General features: G+C 44.2%; 2 protein-coding genes across 8 annotated transcripts in view; one reads left to right on the top strand and one right to left on the bottom strand.

Moving 5' to 3' along the window:
- Positions 1 to 26,094, bottom strand: part of MTOR (mechanistic target of rapamycin kinase) — a 105,095-nt gene that overhangs the window by 48,951 nt on the left and 30,050 nt on the right. The gene's annotated exons all lie outside the window — the stretch shown is intronic.
- ANGPTL7 (angiopoietin like 7) lies at positions 13,703 to 25,925 on the top strand. Of its 2 annotated transcripts, none has more exons than XM_030537239.1 (5): positions 13,703 to 14,461; positions 16,996 to 17,099; positions 17,468 to 17,662; positions 18,622 to 18,820; positions 19,979 to 25,925. In XM_030537239.1, exons 1-5 carry the CDS (start codon positions 14,083 to 14,085, stop codon positions 20,146 to 20,148), a joined length of 1,047 nt encoding a protein of 348 aa, XP_030393099.1. In that variant the 5' UTR covers positions 13,703 to 14,082; the 3' UTR covers positions 20,149 to 25,925. The 2 variants fall into 2 exon arrangements, with proteins under 2 accessions (XP_030393099.1, XP_030393100.1); XM_030537240.1 differs by having other exon boundaries at positions 13,705 to 14,461; positions 16,999 to 17,099; positions 19,979 to 25,923.

Below are 26,094 nucleotides of genomic sequence, written 5' to 3'. Positions count from 1 at the left end.
CAGCCTGTGTCCGTTAAGCTAACTGTAAAAATGGAGATCATGAGACTTAACCTACCTCATGGGTGTGTCGTGACGCTTACTGAACGAATGGCTGTGAAATGCTCCGGGTGCTTTACAAAAAGACACCAGCAGAAGTGTGAAATATTAGTATAACGTTGTCACAGGCTCCTGATTTAGTTCTCTCACCCTGAACTCTTTCCAGCCTGGTTAAGTTAGACCAAGCTTCCTCAATGCATTTCAGATATCACCAGATGGAGTAAAATGCACACCGGCCTAGTGAAGATGAGCTCAAAATTCACTAAGGTGAATCAGACACTACTGGGCTCTGTATGCACAGCCAACCACACATCCCAAAATTAGTCACCCAGGCAGGACAGGTTAGGAATATACCCGCGTCTCAGTGGTGACAATCAAAGAACATACTGCCTCCACAGGTCCCAAGCAGGAGCTAGGCAGTGCTGCATCATAAAAGTGATAAATGTCTGTCACATTTCATAGCCTGATGATTTAGAGAGCCATTGGCAGACACATCACTCCCAGTACCTAAGACAGTTAATTACTTCCAACTTTATCTTTCTTGTCAACGCTTGCTAACAAATTGGCCATTATCTTTTATTCTTCAGCAATTAGCATAGCTCCTTCCTTGACAGAGCCTGGTACTTTTTTTTTTTTTTTTTTATGTGCATGCTTCCCCTTTGCTGTGCAGAGTAGAATGAAATGTTCTGCATTCCAGACAAGCCTTAACAAGGCACAATTTGTTGTTAGCCTGAGAGGTGGGGGAGGGAGGGAGGGAGACAGGAATGACCTTGATTTAGAAGGGAAGCTGCTGTGTCTATAGCTTGGCAGCTGTCCGTCAGGAATATTTTCTCTGGCATGACAAAAATTCTGGCCCAGGTACTAAACAAGGGCTAAAATGGTGGTCTTTAGAAGTGAATCTGTCAGTCAACCCAGATTACTCCTTTCTATTCATCCTCCAGGGAGGTTCTGGAACGCACTGTGGAAGGTGCTCAGGCCTGCAAGTCTACATTGGAGGTTCATTTGGCAGGAATAAAGAGAGAGGTGACCCCATGTGTCCTTCTCCCACAACTGCCCACATGTAGACCACCTCCCTCTCCCCCATCCACCAGGTGAGACCTTCCTATGGACACAGTACAGGATGAAGTTCTACCTGAAAAGGCTCTAAGAGTGAATACTCTCAGTGCGGAATCCAGATTACTGGCATGGGCAGCCCAGGAGCATTAGCAGTGAAGTAAAAACATAAAGCCTATGATTAAAACTAGAGGTTCATATGGGGAGAGTTTCTATGTGCTCTCTCTTTTTGTTATCCAATGCAGAAGAGAGGGTTTTCTTAAATTTAAGAGGTGACATCTCCTCTTCAGCCTCCAAAAAAGGAAATATTTCATTATTTGTTTGGTTTTTTTAATCAAGCATTTTTTCCTATAAGAATTAGCGTGATGAGAATTCCCTAAATCCAACCTGTGCACTCAGTTGGCAAAAGCTACTAAACAAAATGTTCTCTTTTCTAGAGCAGCCGACAATATTCTTGTTATTTGCAATGACACCTGTTGTCACAGGATCTGGCCATCTTACATTTGTTCAAAAACAAAGACAGACCCAATTCTGATTATTTTGGATGAACACGCAGGAAAATAAGACAGAGGAATGAATGGTTCAGTTTCCAAAAATACCTTCAACTATTAGCCATTTGGGAAGGAAAAAAAGTCAAAAATAAAATTTTTTAATTTTAATTTTTATTTGAACGATTCACAGGAGAACAAAACAGGAACTCAGAGTCTATTAAGTACAAATCAATTCTGGGCATTAAATAGAAGCGTCAAATATTACTTTGTAAAATGTCCTTGAAATAATCCCAAAAGAGGAACCTAGCTCAGCTGTTTATTTATAAGACTGTAGTGCCCAGAAGACCCAATCAGGATTAAGGTTCTGTAGTGCTAGGTGACATACAGATACAGTCCCTACCCCAGAGAGATATTGACAAGCAACCAAAAAGCAGGCGAAAGGGAGGCAGTCAAACAAACAGAGATACAATTTTTATATACACATAAATATGATAGTTATGAAATTACATCCTTTCCAAAAATATCAACGTACCCATCTGACTCTCAGCCTAGCCAGCAAAAGTTTGCTCATATCTTGTAGGAATTACAACAGAAGTGGGTCTTTGGCAGGAACCCACCGGCCAAGCATGCATTGGTAGGGCCCTACCAAATTCATGGTCCATTATGGTCAATTTCACAGCCATAGGATTTGAAAACTGGCAAATTTCACATTTTCAGATGCTTACATCTGAAATTTCACAGTGTTGTAACTCTGGGGGTCCCGACCCAAAAGAAGATGGGAGGAGGGGCGTTGCAAACCTGTTGTAATGAGGTAATGGGATTGCCACCCTCACTTCTGTTCTGCCTTCAGAGCTGGACAGTGTGGGGAAGGGGGTGCGGACTGATCTGCAGCCAGGAGAGATACCCAAGAGCAGCCTTTCAGGGAAAGAGCAAGTCTTGTCCTGCCCCAGCCCTGCCTAGACTAGCAGCTTGCTGGGGCGCTCCCAGCTGCACAGGTAAGATAAGATTCAACTACACAAGCCTCCTCCATCTGCAGAACTTCTGGGGCTGCTGCCCAATACCAGAGTGTTCTGCAGCAGGGGGAGGCACCCGGAGGTGGGTCTGGTCCCCTTGCCCCCAGTGACTGTGCAGGGGATGGACAAGTCCTGTACCTCCCCAGCCCAGCTGGAGCTAGAAACCCCTTTTGCTGAAGTGCTCCTAGGGACAAGGGGACACTGGATTTCATGGGGAAGGGCTTATTTCATGGTCCATGATGTGTTTTTCACAGCCGTTATATTGGTAGTGCACTGGACAGAACAAATGTCGATAGCTTAGTGGGGAGGCTGGGTTGTATTGCTGGTGATGTGGGCTTCACCAAGAGCTGCTGTCTGGCTCTTAGGATACAGTGTCTCTTGGGAATAAAATGGTCTCTGCACTGCTGTCTGGCAGTATCACAAAGGGAGGACAATGCTGGACTGAAGGAATGACCAAAGAAAAACAGGAATAGAACCAAGAGAGGACAGAGTCACATAAGCCAAGGGAGGACAGAATCTTAAAGCAGGTGTCACTGAGTATCAAAATCAGCAGAGGGTTCAAGAAAGTTGAGCATGTAGTAAAGGTCTTGAGACTTATCCAGGAAAAGGTAACTGGTAAAGCTCAGTGAGATAGCAGCTTCGGTGGAGCAAAGGGGGGGTTCCAAGATGAAGATGGTGGATAGGAACCTGAAGAACAGTTGAAAATGGTATGTCTGATGGATTCAGAGGTGCAGGCCTGAAGGAAAAGGGATGGGTAGCTGTCAAGGCAGGTTGGGTTTAAGTCCAAGTTTGCTGAGGACTGGGGAGAGCAGAATATCTTTGTATTTTGAGGGGAACAGCTGCGCCAGGATTGATGGGGCAGGTTTGCAGTAAAAGTGACAGACAAAAGAGGCATCCAGAGGGTTGGAGAAATACGCTAGCTATATAAATGTACTGATGATTTTATCACAATAGTGTCCGGAGGTCCAGTCAGGATCAGGACTCCATTGTGGAAGATGCCATATAGACATATGAACACAGTGGCCACTGTCCCAAAGAGACTACAATAGAAGATGACAAGTGACTTGTGAAGGGTAGGATAGAGGGATACAATTTTTATAGAAATAGAGATGCAAAATTTTAATTGTTAGATAAATAAGAGTGCAGCTTGGCCTCGTTCGCCTCCCGACCCATCACCATCAATTTCTTGCAGATTATATGGAAAAGGCGGGTCTCGGGGAGAGAGTTGAAGGGCTAGCTACTTATGGATAAATGCAGAAAGGATGAACCAAGTTAGCGGGCAGCATGGAAGAAGGCGCAAAGGTATTTCTTTGAGAAGCTGATTGAGCAGACATTCTCCACTGCATGCTTCCACCATTTTTCTTCCGAGGACAGCTCCTGAAACTGCCACACACTTAATGTGTTACTGACTTTCTGTTAAATGTTACTTAAGTATAAATAGAGGTTTCTTTAACCACAAAAACCTCCAGTGAGGCAGGAAAAACTCACATTAATGACTGGGGGAGGGAGGGTAGGTGGATCCATGGCGGCATTTCTGAGCAGTGCAAGTTTGCATACTGTTCTCATGTTTGCATGCAATAGGGGATTATATGCACTGGCAGACAAATGGAGTTGATGATTCCCATTGATCTTTTTCATCCCTACTATGTATGATAAAGAGTAAAACAAATCCCCACAAAGCTCAGTTCATGAATCACTGTGCACCCTTCATTAATCTGACAGGTGTTGTTTGAGTGATACAGGTTATAGTTCATATTATACTGCAGAGCATTCAATATGCTGTTTCTAAAGAGTAATGAACTCTAAGCACGCTGCTATTAAATCTTACGTAGGTGAGTGCAAAATGCTGGGGGTGTGTGTCTGTGTCGGGGCGGGGGGGTTCGGCCCTACCCTGTTTGAGTCCGAGTTTCTTGTTTATTAGCTGGATTTCTGCCTTCTCTCCTCCCTTGGAGTCATCTTTTCACTCACTGATTATTGAAGGCATATTGACAGCTCATTAAATCACCATTACCATAGCTGACTGGAATGTATTTTCAAAGGGAAACGAGTCATTTAAAAACTGACTCACACCTCTTTGGAGACTAATTCTTTTGAGGCTGGGGGGGACAGACTGTGCTTTTCCTGGAAGCCACACAGTAACATGACAAGCAGTAGTGTCAACACCTTCAAAACATATGCTTAAAATTAATACCAATGGAGTATTTTCTCCCCCCTCAGATTTCAAAGACTCACTGCTCTCACCCTTTTTCAGGCAGGTCGAAGGTCTGAGATACTTGCCATTAATGCATTGTTCAGACACAATCTTCTAAAATTCTATTACATTCTTAAGGACTTACAAGACTGTTTTCCAGTTATCGCTGCCTGGGACTGGACAGAGAACGAACAGCGCTAAAGCATTCAGGCACACACAGAATCCCGAGGGACTAATGTTCCAGTCAGGCAGAGCCATCAGTAGTTTTTAGTCAGTGTTGTGACTGGGATTCATAGCAATTTACTGGACTAGAATCGGGAGGATATTTTCCTCTTAGTTTCCAGAGAAAGACGATCTGCAAAATCTTCCAGGATAAAAAGGTGGGGAAACATCCCCAAGGCAGAATTGGCTTTGCTGGCCAACCACAGCATAAAGTGAGTCCTCCATATAGCCCTCCCCTCAACAGGTGGCACTGTCAAACGAAAACATAATACCACTATAGAAATCCATGGCACACCCACACTTTGAATACTGCGTGCAGTTCTGATTGCCCCATCTCAAAAAAAAAAATGATTAGGGGTATGGAATAGCTTCCACAGGACAGATTAAAAAGTATGGGACTATGCAGTTTACAGAACAGATGACTGAGGGAGGGAGGTTATGATAGAAGTCTATAAAATCATGAATGGTGTGGAGAAAAAGTGTAGTTTACCCCCTCTACTTAACACAAGAACTAGGTCACCCAGAGAAATTAATAGGGCAGCAGGTTTAAAACAAACATAAGGAAATATTTCTTCACACAGTGCAGTCAACCTGTGGAACTTGTTGCCATGGAAAGGCCAAAAGTATAACTAGGTTAAAAAAAAAGAATTAGATAACTTCATGGAGGATAGCTATTAGCCTAGACGCCTAGGGATGCAACCTCATGCTCTGGGTGTCCCTAAACCTCTGACTGCCCGAAGCTGGGACTGGACGACAGCAGAAGGATCACTCCACTGCCCTGTTCTGTTCATTCCTTCTGAAGCATCTGGCGCTGACCAGTGTGAGAAGACAGGATAATGGGCTATGGACCATTGGTCTGGCCCAGTATGGTCGTTCTTATGTCTTCATGCTGGGAAAAAAAGGTATGTTTTCAATGCAAGATGTTTTCAGTAGGATTTCAACTTGAAGTAGGTAAGACCGTCTGTCTTTTTCCCCACAAGTGAGCAGGCAGACACACCGTTTTTCATAGAAGTTCATGTTAACTTTGCCTATACTCGCACACTCAGTGGTACATTCAATATGGGCAAAAGATGAGTGCCTTATACTCATTGCTTGTCAAGGTAAAACACTTTGCAAATAGATCTCTGAAATAAAGAGAATCCACCAGGGGCTGGTGCTGGTTCACTCAAATTACAGAGAAAATGCCATCGGCCTGCTGAACTCAAGTGAAACCTACTTTTCTTTCCTCCCTAACTTCTTCTGTATTGCAGGAGTTGTTTTGCTTTCAAAGTGCCAATTAATCAGTTAAGTTAATAACTAACACCTGCAATGCATTTTACCAACTTCTAGTTACCAAATGTAAATTATTTTTATTTTCAGAAGAGTTTGGCCACCATTTTATATCTTCTTGAGATTTTCTCTGAAAAAGGATGTCAAGGTCCAAATTATCTTTTTTGTGTGAGGGTTTCGATTGCTTGATCCAAAGTGAAGAGCAAGACAAAATACTTCCTATTTATATTTTTAATCCTATACAATTGTTTTTTTAAAACAAAGAAGGAGCTAGCTGCATTGTCAGCTGATTACAAGCATCATGGGGGAAGATCAAAGCTGCAGTCAAACATGGGGAGCAGAAGGAAATTTCTACAGCTTTTTTAAGGTAAGTTCTGTATTTTGTTTTAGTGTGAACATCTATGGAATTCTTCTATTTCTTACCTTAAAAGAGCTCTGGAAATCACCCACTGTTCTCTCTCTCTAGTAGCACTGCTGTCTTCCTGTGTGGATACCCATCATTAAAATGGCAGCCCCCAGCAAGAACACAACTTGGCAGCTGTGTCCAGTTTTGGGTCCCGCACTATAAGAAGGATGTGGTAAAAATGGAAAGAATCCAGCAGAGGGCAACAAGAATTATTAGGGAGCCGGTGCATATGACTTGTGAGGAGAGGCTGAGGGAACTGGGATTATTTAGCCTGCAGAAGAGAAGAATGAGGGAGGGGATTTGATAGCTGCTTTCCACTACCTGAAAGAGGGTTCCAAAGAGGATGGATCTAGACAGTTCTCAGTCGTATCAGATGACAGAACAAGGAGTAATGGTCTCAAGTTGCAGTGGGGGAGGTTTAGGTTGGATATTAGGAAAAACTTTTTCACTAAGAGGGTGGTGAAGCACTGGAATGGGTTACCTAGGGAGGTGGTGGAATCTCCTTTCTTAGAGGTTTTTAAGGTCAGGCTTGACAAAGCCCTGGTTGGGATGATTTAGTTGGGGATTGGTTCTGCTTTGGAGGGTGTGGGGGTGGACTAGATGACCTCCTGAGGTCCCTTCCAACCCTGATATTCTATGATTTCATAGCAATGGAAGGGATTTGATATACGTTATTTTAAAATAATGCTCTGATTTCTCTAATTTCCACAGTCTGATTTCATAATTTATGTGGAAATCTAAAGCAGCAGTAAAAACCACAGCTTTTTAAAATGCAGACCAGTCAGGTTGCAGCACTGGAAGAGTGTTTCAGTCACCGCGGTTCAGAACAATTTAGATCCATTTGTGGCACAGGCTATAATCACAGAAAAGAATGAAAACTGAGGCTAATAAGAGTCATCAAAAGGTGATTTCCACCTATGTGGTCTGCATACATAATCCTTAGCAACCAGGTAAGGGCAACGAGTTTGGTAAAGATAGCCTGGCAAAGAAAATCACGGATGAGTCACTGCACATTTTGATAAAATCTAGGTTTTAATCCATGTTTCTGATTTCACCTTGATTGTGATTGTGCAAACTCCTTCCCTTCACCCCAGTCCTGCTTGGCCAGGCATCCTAGAAAGCAATTCCCTTTCTTCACACTCATGCATGGTAGCAAGGATGGTTATTACAAGAGGTGACCAGCTAATGTAACAAGACAAAGGTTATTGGGGTGGGGAGGAAATCAGTAGTCTCAAAAACTGATGCCCAGGACAAACTCATCGTCCTAATGAGCAAGGACTAAATACTCAAGTCTTCAGCAAATTGTTTTAGTGTTGCTTAAAAGATAATGCAACTAATGTTAAGTTATGAATGCATCAAACAGGCACCGAATAAGAAAGAGACTTCTGTACTGTAAAGGCTTTAAAAAAAAAAAAATCAGACAAGGATTGAGGGTGAAAAAAACAAACCTATCAACCGAGCTGCTACCACCAGAAGGAAAAGAACTCATATGCTGGGCTTTCTTCTCTCCTTAGGTTCTCCTGCATATCTAATAATAGAAAAATTCTCTCTCAGATGCCCCTGGTTGCTTTCCAGTGCTCCTTGCTCTCTGAAGGTCACCAACAATATTGTCTGTTATTTAAAATTTGTAAGATATTTGAGAACTGAGAAGGTAAATGAAAACAGACTGGATCCCTCTTTAACAGACATCTTTCAGGCGGCCCCAAAATTAATCTTCCCCCAGTGAGTGGAGAACACACACTTGCCATCTTGCATGAGCCAGAAAAGGTTTCAAAAGCTTGGTAGGAAAGGCAGATTTCTGCATTAATGCAGATGCACAGAGGCTATGCAAGATTAGGGAGTCAAACTGAGGGTATGTCTACATCTAAAATTTTGCAGCGCTGGTTGTTACAGCTGTATTAATACAGCTGTATAGGGCCAGCGCTGCAGAGTGGCCACACTTACAGCAACCAGCGCTGCAAGTGGTGTTAGATGTGGTCATACTGCAGCGCTGTTGGGCGGCTTCAAGGGGGGTTCGGGGAACGCGAGTGCAAACCGGGGAAGGAGACCAGCTTCGCCGCGGTTTGCTCTCGCGTTCCCCGAACCCCCCTGCAAACCGCAGGGAAGGAGACCTGCTTGCACGGGGATTCGGGGAACGCGAGAGCAAACCGCAGGGAAGGAGACCTGCTTGCACGGAGGTTCAGGGAACGCGAGAGCAAACCGGGGAAGGAGACCAGCTTCGCCGCGGTTTGCTCTCGCGTTCCCCGAACCTCCCTGCAAACCGCAGGGAAGGAGACCTGCTTGTTCGGGGAACGCGAGAGCAAACAAGGGAAGGAGACCAGCTTCACCGCGGTTTGCTCTCGCGTTCCCCGAACCACCCTGCAAACCGCAGGGAAGGAGACCTGCTTGCTCGGGGTTCGGGGAACGCGAGAGCAAACCGGGGAAGGAGACCAGCTTCCCCGCGGTTTGCTCTCGCGTTCCCCGAACCACCCTGCAAACCGCAGGGAAGGAGACCTGCTTGCTCGGGGTTCGGGGAACGCGAGAGCAAACCGGGGAAGGAGACCAGCTTGATTACCAGAGGCTTCCTCAGGTATGCTGGGATACCTGCTTATTCCACGGAGGTCAAGAAAAGCGCTGGTAAGTGTCTACACTTGATTACCAGCGCTGGATCACCAGCGCTGGATCCTCTACACCCGAGACAAAACGGGAGTACGGCCAGCGCTGCAAACAGGGAGTTGCAGCGCTGGTGATGCCCTGCAGATGTGTACACCTCCTAAGTTGCAGCGCTGTAACCCCCTCACCAGCGCTGCAACTTTGTGATGTAGACAAGCCCTGAGGTCAAAACCCTCTTCTCTTCTCCTCACCCACTGAAAGACTCCCTTTCCCATTGTTCTGAAAGTGTCACCCATCCAAATCAAGTTTATTTTTCCCTGTGCAGAAGTGTGGGGGTCTCTCCTCTGGGATTAGAAGCTGAGGCTTTTTGGAAGCTTTGGAGAACACATAATCTTCTGGCACAGGGAGTTGCCTTTGCTGGCCAGTTTCTCCAATTCTACAGTTTATTTGTGTTCAGGCATCCCTGGAGTCCTTGATTCAACAAACTTTTGAAAAAAAAGAAAAACTCACCACAAAATATCTCCATCAAGCTACTAAACATTATTCCCATGCTTGGGAACTAATGTTTTGGGAAACCAATGTCAGCAAAGAGTTGTTTTCAATAACCATTGCAGTGATAGACTGTTCAGAGGCCACGCCAATCCCCCTTCATCTTTCCAGTGAAGTCTCACCACATCACTTACAGGCCCTGAAGTTGGCTAGATTCCCAGTGTTGATATAAAAGCCTGCACACAGCTCCCTGCTGATGTAGGGAGAGGCAGTGAAAACCATAATAGAATTCTCAGCCAACCCTGTTGGACATGCTGCAGAAAGTCTCCCTCTTGCTATCTCCTGCCCTTTAATAAGTGAGATTTAATGAAGGTAGTGAAAGAAAATAGCAAGGGAAAACATTTAGGGGAAAAAGGAAAGACCAGAAACAGAGTGTCTTTTGGCATCAGATATGCAAGGTAAGAACACTGCCAAGGTAGTATAAATATCACATGTCGTTCCAGGAGTTATACCAATGATGTTTTAAAAATCAGGTCACTTCATTTCCTCTATCTTCCCTCAGATACTTTAGTAATTAAAGCTAATAAAAGCAGTAAGTCTTTCTACATCTCTCAGTTTTTATTCTTAGGAACTGCATTTCTATTGTGCTTCTTTGTTTTTGCAACCATAATAATGGAATATATTTACTGACTGCAGCAACAAAGACAGTAGAGGTATTTGTCCTTACTCATCCTCAGTAAAATCAGGATGTGGCAATGGGAATAGATTTGTATCTCCCGGAAATAATTCTTCCATCAGATTTGTGCCTCCAGCCTGGAAGCCTGCAGTATTCTATTCTCTCCTCTCGTATATTCGATACATTCTCTATTACTGGTTACATAACCAAATCACTCAGACAGTCAACAATTCTATTTGACGTTAATAAGAAATCATTTACTAATTGTGAGCTGCCGAGTTAAAAACAATGAACATGAGCATTATTAAAATAGCCAACGCTTAAACTACACATACATTTATTACACATCTGGAGGAAATACACACATCCCTAAGGATCTTTTGCTAGGGGTAGATTTCCTGGAATTTGCCAGCAGTGAAGAATCTAATAAGCACCTTGTCAATCACAGTAGGCAACAACGGTGGGTTATGTCCCCAAAAGCATTTACTAGCTGCATGTCATGTGCTCTGCAATGACCGACTACCAAGTAGTCAGTTTGCCTTCTAGTCTTAGCTTCACCCACTTTGAATTCGTGCACCTGCTGGGACAGCTCCCAGAGGAAGGAGTAACTTAAGCCCAACACTGATTTAATCTATCCCGCCAGGTCTAGGAGATAGCTACTTCTAATTAGAAAACACTAATATACTCCTAATTATGTAACACCAGCTAGTGATACAAGCCCTGTTTGCTTAGGGAATGGCACGAAGCCAGATATTACCATATTCAGAATCAATTGTGGGTTACAGGATTGCACAGAACAAGGAAAATAAAGTTGTCCACACTTCCAATATACAAGTTTGCTTGGTTTCCTAGGTTTGCCCTCTTCTCTGTTCTTGTCTACCAAGGCTCGTTCCTTGTTAGCTGTTGGACAGCATAGACACCAAAGTACTTTAGCAAACGGAGTATCATCCCCATTCTAAAGACAGGGAAACTGAGTCAGAGAGAGGTGAAGTAACTTGTCTCAGAGGAAACAGCCCTGGGGCAGGACCAGAAATAAAATCTAAGTCTCCTGTCTTCCAGTTTAATGCCTTCACCACTGGACCAGTTTCTCCTCTGTATTAGAACTCCTGACTGAAGGCAAGAATTTGTCTAAACATTGGGTCCTTTCATTACTTCAATGCTGAAAGCAGGAGGATGTATTTCAGTGTCCCTTGGGGACTGCAAGTGCCCCTCCACTGCCTATACCCTGTCCCCAATTTTTGAGATTCATATAGTATGGTGGTTATAAAGATGTAGTCAGGAGCTAAGAGCATTTGAAAATGAAAATGAGTTTCAGGGAGGTAGAACAGCAGCAAAGGTTGGCCATGTCCCTTTGTCGGAGGGTAGCACATCACTGACAGGCTTCACTTCTATTTTAGGACTGAGCACCGCTGATCAGCTTTCAAAACTGCTTAGAAGAAATAAAGGAGGCTGTTAGAATTTCAAAAGAACGCCAAGGATTTGACCACAGCAGTGACACAAGTGGGAGTATGCTTTTTTGGGGGGGGAGAGAGAAACAAGAACCCAGCTTAGTCCACTATTGGTCTCTGTTTTTGACAAAAACATGTTTCTTGTCACATGCAACCCGACAAGAATTTGCCCCCAGGGAAAGTCAGAAACTCTGGCTAGAAGAGGGCTCAGACAGGATTACATGCAGAACAAAAAGATCAGGCTTCTGGTCTGCGTGTGGGGAACATGCTGGTTTGTGGTATAAAACACAATTTTGCTATGGAAGGTTCTTGAAATGCCAGCAACAGAAAATAAGCAACAGGAGAGGGAGCTGCTGTACTTTCAAACCAAAACACCTGTCACTACTGACTGATGGAGTCTGGTGGCATCTCAGGTCACTGGAAACATGTGGGAGCTTTGCCTGCTAACGCCTCAGATGGCAGGGGTGTGCCCTGAGCACAGCACACAGGAGGGGTCAGCCACCAATACACCCGTGCTACATGCTCAGAGATCTCTGCCCCTGCTCTCGTCTCTCCCCTGGGAAATACAGTGTCTGAAGCAATGTGTCACCATGCTTCATCTTTGCAAATGCTCTGATGCTTTCATCTTCCCACTTTTCTGAACCCTGCCAGGACACCACAGCTGCTCTGCTGAAAGGTTACTAGCTGGCTGGCATGTTCATCCATCCCTACAAACAAAACATCTAGCAGTAAGTTTAACAAGGCTGAGGGAGGAGTAAAAGCTGAGTGCTGGAGCAAGTTACGTTTCCTTAGGTTCAAGATGCATCAGGGACTAGTAAATCAATTAACCTAATTAAAACCTTATCACCATGTATCCTAGTTCCTTTTTAGACCAATGAGTGACTTCCATGTGGAACAAGGTGGCTCAATTGTATCTTTCGCCCTTTCTTCCTACCAGGCACAAACGAGATTAACTGATTTTTTTTTTAAAAAATAGGCATCCATGACATTTACCATCGGAGCAGCCAGACTGAATAAAGCCCTTGCTCCATCTATTTCCTTATCCTGCCTCCAACAGCAGCCAGGACAGAAGCTTCAGAGGAAGGCAGAACAATCCTTGTGGATGACAGTTACAGAATAATCTGCCATAAGGAAAGTTTCTCCTGGTTTATGTCCTGAACTATGAGGGTTTAATACGATTATTTTTAATCCTATATTATATATAAAACTGTGGATGCTCTAATTATCCACATAAATGTCTACTTCTTTTTCAAAAGCCTGTTAGACTTCTGGCCTCAGTATCAGCTCACCGGGTTAATTATATGTTGGGTAATAAAATGCATTTCCTTTTGTCAGTGTTAAAATTTGCTGCTTTTCGATGTTACAGAATGTCCCATGTTCTTGTATTATGAGAAAGGGTAAAAAGAGGCACATGATTTACCTGCTCTATAGTTACCATTCTATACTCCCTCTTAGTCGTCTCCTCTCTAAAGTGAACAGTTCCAAATCCTACAAGACACATACTCCAGGAACAACAGATCCTCTAGAGAGAGGAGGATTAGCTGTTTATGGGATGAAATGGCTAAAATAGTCTCTGCACCAAATCAAAACGGAAAAGCACCCAAGAGATACAGCTCATGTGGAATACTTTAAATAGGACTGTCAAAGCTAGGAGCATTCCCCACAGAAGTCACTTTGTTCAAATTGCTACAAAATCATCCCTGTTAGAGAACCTTCATGTCCTGGGCCTCCAAAGCTGCTATGTTCTCTGACGTGCCAGACTAAGTCACCAAAAGGGCTAAAATCCAAATGGAAACTCCCGACAGGGCACAGGTGAGTGGAGGGAAGTCTCCTCCCCACCCTTTTTTTGGCCTAAGTCTGTGTTGATTTCAGCCCGTGGGCACTTGATATGAACAGATTAGCTGGGAGGGGCCAGAATGCTGTGTACGGCTGCAGGGGGGTGGAGGTACACAGGAGAAAAGATATTTAAGATGCTGAGAGACAGAGACTTCCAGAGTGCACAGACTCCTACAAGAAAGTGCTGCAGAAGTCCCCTTTAGACTCCACCTTCGCTGAGCAAGAGGGGGAGAGAAACAGTTAGGGCACCAGCGTGCTGTAGCACTTTCAGAAGAGTTTCACACGTGCCCCTGCTGTGCTCACAGCATCTGCAGTGGACTCAGTCAGAGAACTCAGGAGTTCTCACTGCTGAGAGTGAAAATGCCAGTGAAAGTCTCTATGCAATTGGCATGGCTCTGTGTTATCACCTTGTCCTTGGCCATCTACCCAGCGTGGCTGCAGAAGCCTCCCAAGAGGAGAATGACCAGCGGGAACACCCAGCTCAAACTGATGGGCTGCTGCGATGAGATGAAAGACCTCAAGCTGCAGATAGCCAACCTGAGCACCATGCTGGGGACGCTGAGCAAGAAGCAGGAAGACGACTGGATGAATGTGGTTACGCAGATGATGGAGCTGGAAGGGAGCACCAAGCAGATGGAGTCCCGGCTCATCGATGCTGAGAGCAAGTACTCTGAAATTAACAGCCAGATAGACATCATGCAGCTGCAGGCAGCCCAGACGGTCACACAAACCTCAGCTGGTAAGGACGGAGCCTCCAAGCTCCCAGATGCGCCTCTTAATGCAGAACCCCAACTAACCACCAACTTTTAACCTATGCTAGCATGTCCCATTAACACAGCTGGTGACTGTGCCTACTGAATACCAGTCTACCCAGCGCACTTCTGCAGACACAACAGTGCAAAAAGCTGCCAGGTTTATTTGGCCAGAAATCCACAGATCCAGTTAGCAGTTTACTATCAGATACGCTCTCTGTTAAGGGTTGGGGGAGCAGAACAGATGCTGCAATTGCAGTGAGATGGACTCATTTAATACCCACCTCCCTGTGCCCTAAAGTACTAGGATCCCAATCTGAATAAAGAGGCAGTCAGTTTGTGGGGGAAAACCTCTAGCAATAATATGCTCGTATCATCCAGAACACTGATAGGGGACCAAGGTTTAGTTAAACAATTGGAGGCACTTCTAACCACCATTGCAGATGCAACACCATCTTTATGCCTGTCTGATCCAGAATGAAATAAAAAAAGGACATCTTTTGAATAATAGTTCTCAGAAATCCAAGCGTGTAGATTATGCAAAATCCCTGATATAACACACACACACATTTCAATAGTTTAAAATTCTCCCTCTTTCCCTGGTATAGTGTTGCAGGAAAGTTTCGCAGCACATTTGCTTTGGATATGCTGAGGAAAGTCTACTCCAAAGGGAACCCATTCCAACAAGGTTAAACTTCCTTCTAAAGACTACTATTGCCTGGGGTGGTTGTATGTGCTAAACACCTTAATTCTGGGTCTGTTTTACAATGGGAAAAAAAAAAATCTCAAACCACTAGTGTTTACTAAGTTCTGCTTAAGGAAAAGGTTTAACGTCATTAGTTTGGAAACACTGCTCACTATTTATAGCTCTTAAATAAACAGAAATGTTTTATTGTAATGAGTCTCATCAGGGGTATAGTAACACCACAATGTGGTTTTGTAAAATAAAGCAGCACACAGAGAAAGCCAGCCAAATAGGGACTTCAGCAGCCAGATGCAGGGAATTCATGCCACCAGGTGAAAGTCATTCACCCTGCAATATGCTGAAAAAACCATCAGGAGGGATAAATCCTCACCCCAGTTGGCTTCTCTCCCCTCCCGTAAAAGCAGCCGTGTGCACCACCTATCGTCAATCAATTTCTATCCAGAGAGGAAGGGGGGCTGGCAAGGCTGAGATTCAGATGAGCTAAATGCCATCCCCACCATCACAAACTGTGATACAGAAACTATCGCGCAATGTGTTTTATTCACAAACTCAGCTAATCTGCCCAACTGCATGATCAGCACAGGCAGCTGATCTTGCCTTTCTGTCACGCAGGGACCTGTGTATAAAGGGACATTTTATTCGTGCTGGTAATTTTAATACAAAACAGAAATGGCTGTGAAGGCTGGAGCTTTGCGCACTACAGTAAGAGGTTAGGAGGCTATAAAGGTAACAGACAATGGATGCCGTTCTGATTCTGCTACCTACACATACAAGGCATTTGTTTCCTAGTATAGCACAGCATCTCTGTCCTTTCCTCCCCAGATCCAGAATAGAGCTCTTCAGAGCTACCCCATTTTAGTCTCCCTCACCCTACCATCATCTGCACCCCGAGACTGTGGCCATCACACAAGGGCTTCAGGCACAAGGAACCCCCCACAGATTCACTTCAGAGCAGGCCAGAGGGGTCGCTATTGAGCACCTGGCACTTCCTCCCTCTCAAAAGTGCTGCTTTCAAAGTACCCCCACCTCCTGATGGGTGGGAGAAGAGAGACAAGACTGCATGCTGTAAAGTGCTAAGGCAGCCCTCCGCCAGAGCCAAGCACAAAGCCACTTCCTTGTACATTTTATAACCAAGCCAGAGATGACTATAAAACGACATTCAGCATTCTTTCCTGTGTGCTAGAATTTTAATGCCATCGTATTGTGCTAAGCAGCCACAGAAAGGGTTAAAATCTTCATTTGTGTAATGGAAAGATATTTTAAAGCGCACAAAAGTATTTCCTCCAGTTGTACTAATGGATTATCTCAGCATCTGCAAATACTGTACCTAGACATGCAGTGGGGCTTTGCAATTTGCTTCAAGGCTCATAACCACCCATCCAGCACCAGCCTGATCATCACTCTCATTTTTAACAAGTGCCATCTCATTTTGTGGGCTTTCCAGTTCCTATGAGGAGTATTTTCTGTTTGGGGCCTGAAGACAAAAGGCTTAGAAATCCCACATCCCACAGAAAGCACCTCATGTTCCAATGCTGCCACCTCTCTCTCTCTCTCTCTCTCACCTGCAAACCTGACCAGCACCAATACTGCTGCCACACAGCTCATCTAGAGCTGAGCAGCCCCAGGCACTGTTCCATGCACACATCACACCCCAGGCAGATTTTTCTCCACTCTTTCGCACTTCACTAGAGATGCAACAAAACGGCCCCTCTGAATGTTTATTTCAAGAACCGTGTTAAAGCCTTGGAGGACACACATCCGCGATAGGTGGTCCTTTCTCCTGCTCAGCATCTTACTTCTTGTGTTTGATTCAAGTAGATGCTGTCTATGACTGCTCATCTCTTTACCAGAAGAATTACAAAATCTCCGGTGTTTACAAGCTGCCTCCAGATGAATTCTTGGGGAGCCCTGACCTAGAGGTAAGAATGCTGTGCATACACAGTGCATGCCTTTGGTTCTAGCAGAGCTTCTTCAATACGGTACAACTGGAAAACACTTAGAGCGAAGTCCAGTTTTTACAGTGCTGGAGGGAGGGAGATGGCATATTAGATTTAAAATCCCTACAGAATCTTATATAGTAGGGATGGAAAGGGTATATTGGAGAGAGAAAAGCTCAGGGCAAATCAGGTTTTCGTGCCTCTTTGCACAAACCAACAAACTCCCTTGATAGATGAGGTTTGGTGCAGAGAGTGTCCTGCCCTGCTTCCTGATCTTGTATGCAATGAAATCGGAAGTGGGACCCTGTAACCCTGCTGACTGGTTAGCACTGCATCCTCTCTTGCTACAGGTGTATTGTGACATGGAGACAGATGGTGGTGGCTGGACCATCATCCAGAGGCGCAAAGTTGGCCTGATCTCTTTCAAAAGAGATTGGAAACAATACAAGGAAGGATTTGGCAATATCCGGGGAGATTTCTGGCTAGGGAATGAAAATATCTATCGGCTCTCCAGACGCCCGACCCTGCTGCGAGTAGAGCTGGAGGTAATTCACAGGTTCTTGCTTCCAGCAGCAAAAGCTTCTAGTGCACAGTGGTTCTTTGGTAGAAAGTGCAATCTCCTAACAGCGATGGAGGGCTAAAAGACTCGCATATTTAGATTCGAGAGACTAATGCGAGAGAGACCTGGCAGCAACATTAGGGGCACGACAGAAGCATATTCCCCAGTGTTTACTATCGGTGTAACAGAACCTTCACGTGGCTACAGATTGGATCTTGGGTGAGCCACAGACTCAAAAGGATTCTCAGGTGAATTTTGCCCATCACTGAGGTGAACAAGATCATAGCCCAGGGATTATGCTGCTGACCATATTTTAGGGATTTAAAGATCCACAGGGATACCCAACTACAGATTGGAGGGACTCAAGCTCACTCCTTTGGGGAGGAGTGCTGCAGAGACAGCATGCGGGGAGGAAGGAGTGCTTTGCATTGCCCAGCAGCAACTTCTCCAGTCTATTAATGGCTGGCGAGTTATTAATCAGTCCAGGTCCTGACTGGAAGAATGGTAGCTGTAAGTGTAGGGCCTTGAGAGATGGGCATGGGGTAATGGACAAAATGGTGGTTTGTGGGGCTTCCAGAGAATCTAAATGCCACTCCCTGAAAAATCAACTTGAGTTAGTCCACATTTAAGATAAGGCAGTTGGATGGAAGGGAAACGTACCAGATTTCTGCGTATAGAACTTAATGTCAACGTAGACCACCTAGTAAACATGATGCCTTGGTAATTCACCAGCCTGCTAAGCTAAGTGAAAATTTGTTCATCCTAGTTTGCCATAATGGAGTTCCTGCAGTCTAGTCTGTAGTCTCTATTTCAAAAGAGAAATTACTATTGAAAACTCAGCTAACGTGCATCCCAGGTAAACACAGCTGCCAAAGTCTGCCCAGTACTTTTATTTTATTTAAAAACAGAATCTGTTTCCTCTTCACCCCTCTCATCCTGTGGCAGGACTGGGAAGGCAACATCCGCTATGCACAATATAACCAGTTCACCCTGAGCAACGAGTTTAATAGCTACCGCCTTTTCCTGGGGAACTACACCGGCAACACAGGGCATGACTCCCTGAGGTACCACAACAACACAGCCTTCAGCACCAAGGACAAGGACAACGACAAGTGCGTGGATGACTGTGCCGCGTTACGTAAAGGTAAGACACACAGATTCCTCCTCTGCAAGTGTTTGAATGAACCACGCTATGCAACATATGGATGGCATCACGGTTACAGAGTGAGACTAATCAATTGTTTTAAGTTGTTAACATGCTGATGGCAGATCAGTGAACTGATGAGTGTTTCTGAAATATGCATATGTCAGTTCTCTGGACAATCTAAGAATTGAAACGGGATCTACTCAGAGCCATAATGTGTGTTATAGACATTAGTGATACCATTGCGCTTTCCACACGAGTGCAATGGGATCACTACACAGGTAAGTGTACTGTGCATCAACTATCTGCTTGGCTATTCCAGATGTGGGTGAGATTATCCCTGTGTTTTTTTTATATTCAGTTATAGATGGAAGGTACTAAATAGATGTAAGATTATATACAAAATATGGGCTGCAGTGACTTGTAGAATTATTTTCATCGGGGGGTTCATGCACGTTGAGCTCTGCTCTATTCATGTTGTACTGAGAGCTTCTGGATGGAATATTCTATTCAGCTTTTTATACTGTGCTCATCACCAAGATAACTGAGTGCTTTTGAACTCACTCTTTTATTTTAAATTTCTTAATACAGCCCCAATATGTAGAGGGATAAGCTTCACCTCTGTAGGCTTTATGGTGAAGCAATTATAGCCTCCAAGGGAAAAGTTTCTGAATTCAGTTGTTCTACTTTACTGTTGCCTTAGTTGCAAGGTAAACCCTCGGACAAATTGCCTTCAGATGCATACTAGAGCCAACCAGCTAAGAACACTAAACAGTGTCCTCTGCTGACCTTTTGTTTTCAAAGAGGGAGAGAGGGAAGAAATGGAGATGAAACTTTCAAAGGTGCATCAAGTGCCTCAGACAAGAACTTTAACAAAGAGACACTGGGCTTATTTGGCTACATCATCTTGGTGATTTGCCCTGTTCACTGCATCTCTGAACTCTTCAAAGAAGGGCTCACCAGACAGTGTGTCTTGAATTTAGCTCCTGTCCCAATGTAATGACAGCTGCCAAGGTCACAGGCTCCCAGAATGAATTCTGCACCCTAGCCCCTCTCCCACTCTTTCCGTGCAGAAGGAAAACTGTTCACCTCATGAACACAGAATGTCAGTGTTAACTAAATGGTAGACAAAGGCTTTCTCTGTTTGTTTCCTGCAAGGTGGATACTGGTACAGCTGCTGCACAGATTCCAACCTGAATGGGGTTTACTACCGCAAAGGGGAACACACCAAAAACATGGATGGAATCACCTGGTACGGCTGGCATGGCTCAACCTACTCTCTGAAAAGAGTCGAGATGAAGATCCGCCCAGAGGATTTCAAACTCTAGGGGGAAGCAACACTCAATTGTAAAGCTACGGTGACACTGCTGCACTGAGGGGAAACAGCCTGGAATCTCATAATCAGCCACTGAAATGGTTTAACTTCATCTAGAAAGTGTGCGAACACAAGGGCTACATACACTGACTATGCATCACACATTAGTTCTGAGGCAGACTCGGGAGAGAGGAAAGGTACCAACATTACTATGGCTCAGCCCAGTTCTCTTCTCTTAAGGCACTCTCCCCCCAACAGGATACATACTATGTTAGAACAGACACATCCTGCAGGAGCAGCATCTTCAGGAAGGATATGTTGTGGTTACACTAGCACTGGGATTTACAGGGTTGCCTTATTGTTTGACCAGTTAGAGTTAAGGAAAAATGCAGCCTTTACCCTCCTTTTTGCCATCTCCGTAGTGTTTAGATTCATTGAGGGTGAACACAAATCTTGCCAAGGAAGAGAGTTTCTACCAAGACCCAAGAAACAGAGGAACAGGGCTTTTATTTCAAATTCTTCAAACATCTTAGAAATATCCACAATGAGATGTTCCTCCAGTGCATGTTAATTGGCCCATTCTCCCCATGTAGGAAAAGCTAGGTTGAAACTTTAGGTAACTGCATGTTGCACCTGCTCTTTCCTGAAGTCTCATCTCCACCTTCCAGCCACTAGTCACAGGAAAACACCCATGCAAGACTATATTCCCAGGGACGTTGCTTTCTGAGAGAGACCTCAAGTCCCATCTGCTCTAAGCTATGTGGAGGTGGGAGATCTATACTAGAAAGCACATGAGGGACTGGGATGCAACTCTCTGAGCTACAATGAACTGATTTGCAACGTTACTAGTGTTCCTCTTGGAACACAGAAGGGCCATTTTGTGCCACCTCATCATACTATCAGCAAGATCAGGAGCGAACAGGGAACAAACACCCAGAAGCCTTTTACCATTGACACTGTATTCCAAAAACACAAGGGGTGGGGTGCGGGGCTTTTAATGTTTAATTGGAAAAAGGCAGGTTAATGGAAGTGCTAGTAAACAAGGGATCAAATAATATAGAGATGATATGTGGCTCTTATACAGCAAAGGATCCTGGATAATATTACGCACTAAGAGAAGCAATCTTGAGTGGTTTTGTTGTCACTGGAACCCAAGTTGTATTTAAAGCTTTATTCCATCGAATCTCTATTTTATGAGGCTTGATCCTGAACTTCCACCTGCTTTTAACTTTCTGTTTTTACTTAAAAGAGAATCCAGATGTGGGAAATATTTAACACTCTGCTTTATGGTTTACAAGCACAGGCTTATTCACCTTGTATCAGACCTCTGGTCCACGAAGAAAACTCTATTGCCACCAGCTGTGACCAGTATTCGATGCTTTAGAGAAAGGCAAAATACAGGCACCTAGTAAATTTCGCCGTGCTGCCCACATGTCAGGGGTGGGGTGGGAGAAAAGGAGCATGCTATTCCTTTCATTACAGTATTGAAAGTTCAAAGCAATGCATCTGGGAGCAGAGCTTTAACGGAAGCCAGAGAATCCTCCAGTGCCAAGAGAAATTAGAAACGTACAAAAATCCTCCCTTGCTGGTGGGATGCCATACCCGGGAATTTCCAGGTTTGTTTTGGAGGGTTATTTTTTGTAAGCTCTGCCTAAAAGTTCCACACTGAAAACCAGCACATTCCATTTCCTTACCTAAGAGAGTCTTGAAAAAGATTGTTAAAAAGGGCAGCCACACTGTTGCTTGAATATGTAGAAAAAGACAGTTATAGTTAATATATCTATTTTTATTCACTTTACAAAAACAAAGCTTGAGCCTAATTTAAAATTTTCTGTCTTATGCGGAACGGGAGATAAAGGTTTCCTGGGAAATGCCTTATATATGTTGACTATTCATACTGTACATTGGAACAGTGTTGTATACAAATATGCAGTCTGTGCAATGGATTTTTTTTTTTTAATACCAAACTTTTCCATTTCTGTAATAAATTCTCTCATTTTTAAGCCTGTTTTCTTCAAGTCTTGTTCCTTACCCTGCTGTTTGATACAAACACTCACACAGACAGAGGGATTAAGGTCAGGAAAGGGGAATACAGCAAGTTCTGAAGCATCCCAGGGGATGCAACAGAGGCGAAGGGATGAAAGCATATTGCAGAGAAGGCAAAACAGCACAGCATGCTGCACAGAAGAAAATATCTGTAAAGTAAACAAAAGGTGAAAGCATAAATCTAAAAGCAAGCATCTTCAGAGAGCTTAAAAATCCATCGTATAAAGACCAAAGCAACTTGTTCGAGAGGCTGTGCCCTTCCTCACACCACAGAGAACTTCGTACAATGATTCAAGAGGGAGAGAGGCTGCATATACCAATTCAAAGGGAAACATTTCTCCTAGTCCAAGCCAATGTGGAATTCTAACATACAGGACTCAAAGCTACAGATTCCTTGCTATTCTTTATCATTCTGATTACAGTAGCATTCACAATGTGCTATATATTGCTCGCCAAAATAGGAAAACTCTTTTTAATCAGTGAATGCAAGCTCCCTCCCTGCCTGCCTGGCTCACTGAAATCCATAACTAATTTATTCACTTGCTTCCTATTCTTTGTGCTGAGGCTGAGTCCTACAACTGGAGTCTTGGTGTTAGAGACTCCGGCACTCGTGTAGAGCAGCATCTGCCTTTGCAACCGTGTTCAGGTCATTGTCTGAAACAAGGAGCTGAGCACTTCTATTCCCTGGGAAGAATCAGAGACAAGGACACACACATGAGCAAGTTTCTTACTGAACTCTGTTAAATCTGCCTTCAAGAAATCACTGGGGTCGGGAGATGAGGGAAATAGATTGTTGAAGGCCTTTAGGTGGGACAGAAGAGTATCAGGCTGCAATATGCTATTAAACAATTATTCATTTAAAGGAACTTATTGTTATGTATCCCTGGGGAAAGATCCTTTCACAGGAACATCCACATCTCAAATTGAAATGACTGTTTGGCTGGTTGGGAGCAGTACACTTGACAAGTTTAGTAATTTGAATCTCTCAACTGCTGAATCAAGCTCATACACAAGCTAGGAAGGAAAAATAAGGCAGCAAATAGACAGCAGGACATGCTGCTAAGTTGTGACTCAAATCCTGGCCATTCTCTGGGAAGTAACTTATAGCAGCACACAAGGCCAGGTGTACACAGCAGGTAGGGAGGCTGAAAGGCTCGTTTCCCACTACTTCGCTATTGGGAACAGAAGGCTGGTGCAAATCGTTTTGCATTATGCCTATTCTACTTTGCCTTCCATTTTGAGGCAAGGCACAAAACCTTCAGTTTGCAACCTGAGCCCCGAGAGTTGCTGAATCACGCTGCACACCCTAATCTGCCACAACAGCATTTTCCACCTAAAGGACAAGAGCCATGATGCTCACCCCAAAGCTGCACCTCCAAGCCTGGTCCAACTCTGGTTATTTCTTCACCAAAAGAGCCTTGACTTCTGAAATGTTCAGGAAGTCTTCACCCTCCCACTCCCAAAGCAGCACTCAAGGCACTGGACAGATAGTTCAAATACAATGAACACCCAGAACAGACATATTAGAAGGCCAAGCAAAGTCACATTAACAACAAACAAGGAGGGGGTCGGAATGCAGGAGCAGACACCGATCACGCTAACATCTCTAAGAGTGGAGAGGGATAAACTGAGTGGACATGCAAGGGGAAATCTTTGCTGCTTCAGGAACGGTTTTGAAAGGCACAAAGAAACTGGGGTTTTTGTGTGACCTCCTCTTGGATGTGCCATGACCACCACCGCAGAGCAAGATGGCCACAACACCTGCAAACCTGGTGCAGCAAGGGCACTGACTAATTTGCCTTTGAAAGAATTTGCACCAGCTTTCCACCTGTCCCTCTTTTCCCTTACAGCTCTATCAGAGACAACTCCATAGTATTCACTACTATAGTATTGCTATTTCTTCCCTACTCATCACAAAGGGCCTGCCATTGGCACCTCACTAAATTTTGCTCAAGAGCCATAAATCCCTAGGCGTTTTATAACCACCTATAGTTATAGTGCCTTTGAGCCTGAATGTTCCCAAAGTACTTCACTAGCTATATTCAAACAGCACTGCAGAAACACAGCCATCTGTGGAAGGTGGCACCAACCAGTGAACAGCACACAGTACAGCAATTTTCTGGGAGGTGAGAACAGAGTTTGGCCTCCAAATTATACCACTTACAAATAGTGCCATGGGACTTTTAATACTCCTGCAGTGCAGACAAGAGGTCTGTTTGCAAGATTTTGTCTAAGGGACTCTCCATCTGCCCTACCCAATTAACTTATCCCCCTCATAAGGCAGATGGACCAAGTTAACCCATCTAGGATCTGAAGCTGTGATTTCAGGGAGTTTGTTTCAAGCAAGGTGTGTCAATCTTTGGTTACAGAGCCAGGACACATGCTACAGCAGGCTTGGTGGTACACAAGGGGGAGAAGTGGTGCTTATTTGGAGAATTCCACACATCTCCCCTCTGTATTTATCTAGGGCCCTGAAACTTCAGTTTCAAACTTTTTAAAAAAAAAGCCATGGTTAACCATGTCAGGAATTTCAGACAGCTTGGAGGGTGTGACCTGAGAGTGAATAACACTTCATTTGACCTCTCTCTGTACCCAGTCCTCCGGAGTCAGCCTTTAGAGTCCTAATGGAGAAAGACCTGTCCGTGCTCTGAGAATGCAAATCACAGACAGTCAGGGCTGCACACTGCCCACTGCAGAGCCTTCCTGCTACAGCAATAAAAGCTGCAGCCTCTCTGGTTTTGTCACTAGCATTTTAGATGTTTCATTTCTGATAGTTTTCAAGCTGATAATTTGTCACCAGCTGGCAATGACTGAACTATAGCTAGTACAAAACTGGACCCAGAATGGCGAGGGACAAAAGGCTTCACCCCACCCCAATTCCAGCACATAAAGCAAGCCAGGTAGTTATAAATTAGACAACCGATCCTAGGCATAATGGCAAAATCTACTAAAAAATACGTCAATCATGAGACACTAACAGGACCTTGGGGAACAAAAGCATTTGACAATATTACCTAGAAGTTATTGCTGTCTGGGCTGATATGAAATGAGAAAAAAATCAGGGAGGTGCTTTCTAGAGCTGTGCATTTTCAAGACAACAGTTCAAAGGCAGCCTGGCCCTGCTAAGCTAACATACTTTAGCCAGAGCTCTCATGAAATTTTACGAGCCTAGACACAAAATCTTTTCTGCCACCCTTGTGATGTGACATTTTATTTGCCCATCCAAAAAACAGAAGTTATTTGTGCTGAACAAGCAGAATTTTGAAACGCTGAGCCAAGTCCAGGCAGTGAATAGAAATGCAGCCCTGCTCAGCTGAGCACACCCTGGGTCTGCAGCCTGAAACTGCCCTTTGCAGCCAAAGGGTCAAAAGCCTCTAATATTTTTGCTCAAATATAAATATAATCTAATTCACCAGTTCAAATCCAGCTCAAGTCAGCTATAAACAAAAGCACCCGGTTTCCAGTCTTCTGCTCACCATGAGAGTATGCACCTCTTTAATAGGCCATCTGTGTTGGCCTAGCATTCAGTTAGCTTTACTGCAGCATTTCCTAAATGTAGGATACAAAATACCACAGGAAGGTCAAGTCATACAGCAAAGTACAGGTGACTGCTAAATGCTCTTTTCATTGGCTGCCTCTAGAACAGCAGAACGAATGCCATAAACAATGGCTTTTTAAAGTAATGCAGCAGCGGCAGATTCCTCCCCCCCCCACTAACGAATGCATGCTCTGAAAAATTCCTCACCAACCAACAGTTTAAACAGTACCTCTAATTATTCAGGCTTAAGAGTGCAGAAGAAAAATTCACCAGAGTATGTTCTGTTACAGCAGCAGCTTTGGATGAGATATGAGCAAAACCAGCAAGTCTGTGGTGAACTTTGGCAAGTTCTGTGGAATTTACATTGTACTTGAG

Source organism: Gopherus evgoodei, chromosome 18, assembly GCF_007399415.2.
Source record: "Gopherus evgoodei ecotype Sinaloan lineage chromosome 18, rGopEvg1_v1.p, whole genome shotgun sequence".
In the NCBI taxonomy this organism is placed as follows: Eukaryota; Metazoa; Chordata; order Testudines; family Testudinidae; genus Gopherus; species Gopherus evgoodei.
The sequence above is the reverse complement of the archived record's forward strand: the minus strand, read 5'-3'. Positions and strand labels throughout refer to the sequence as shown.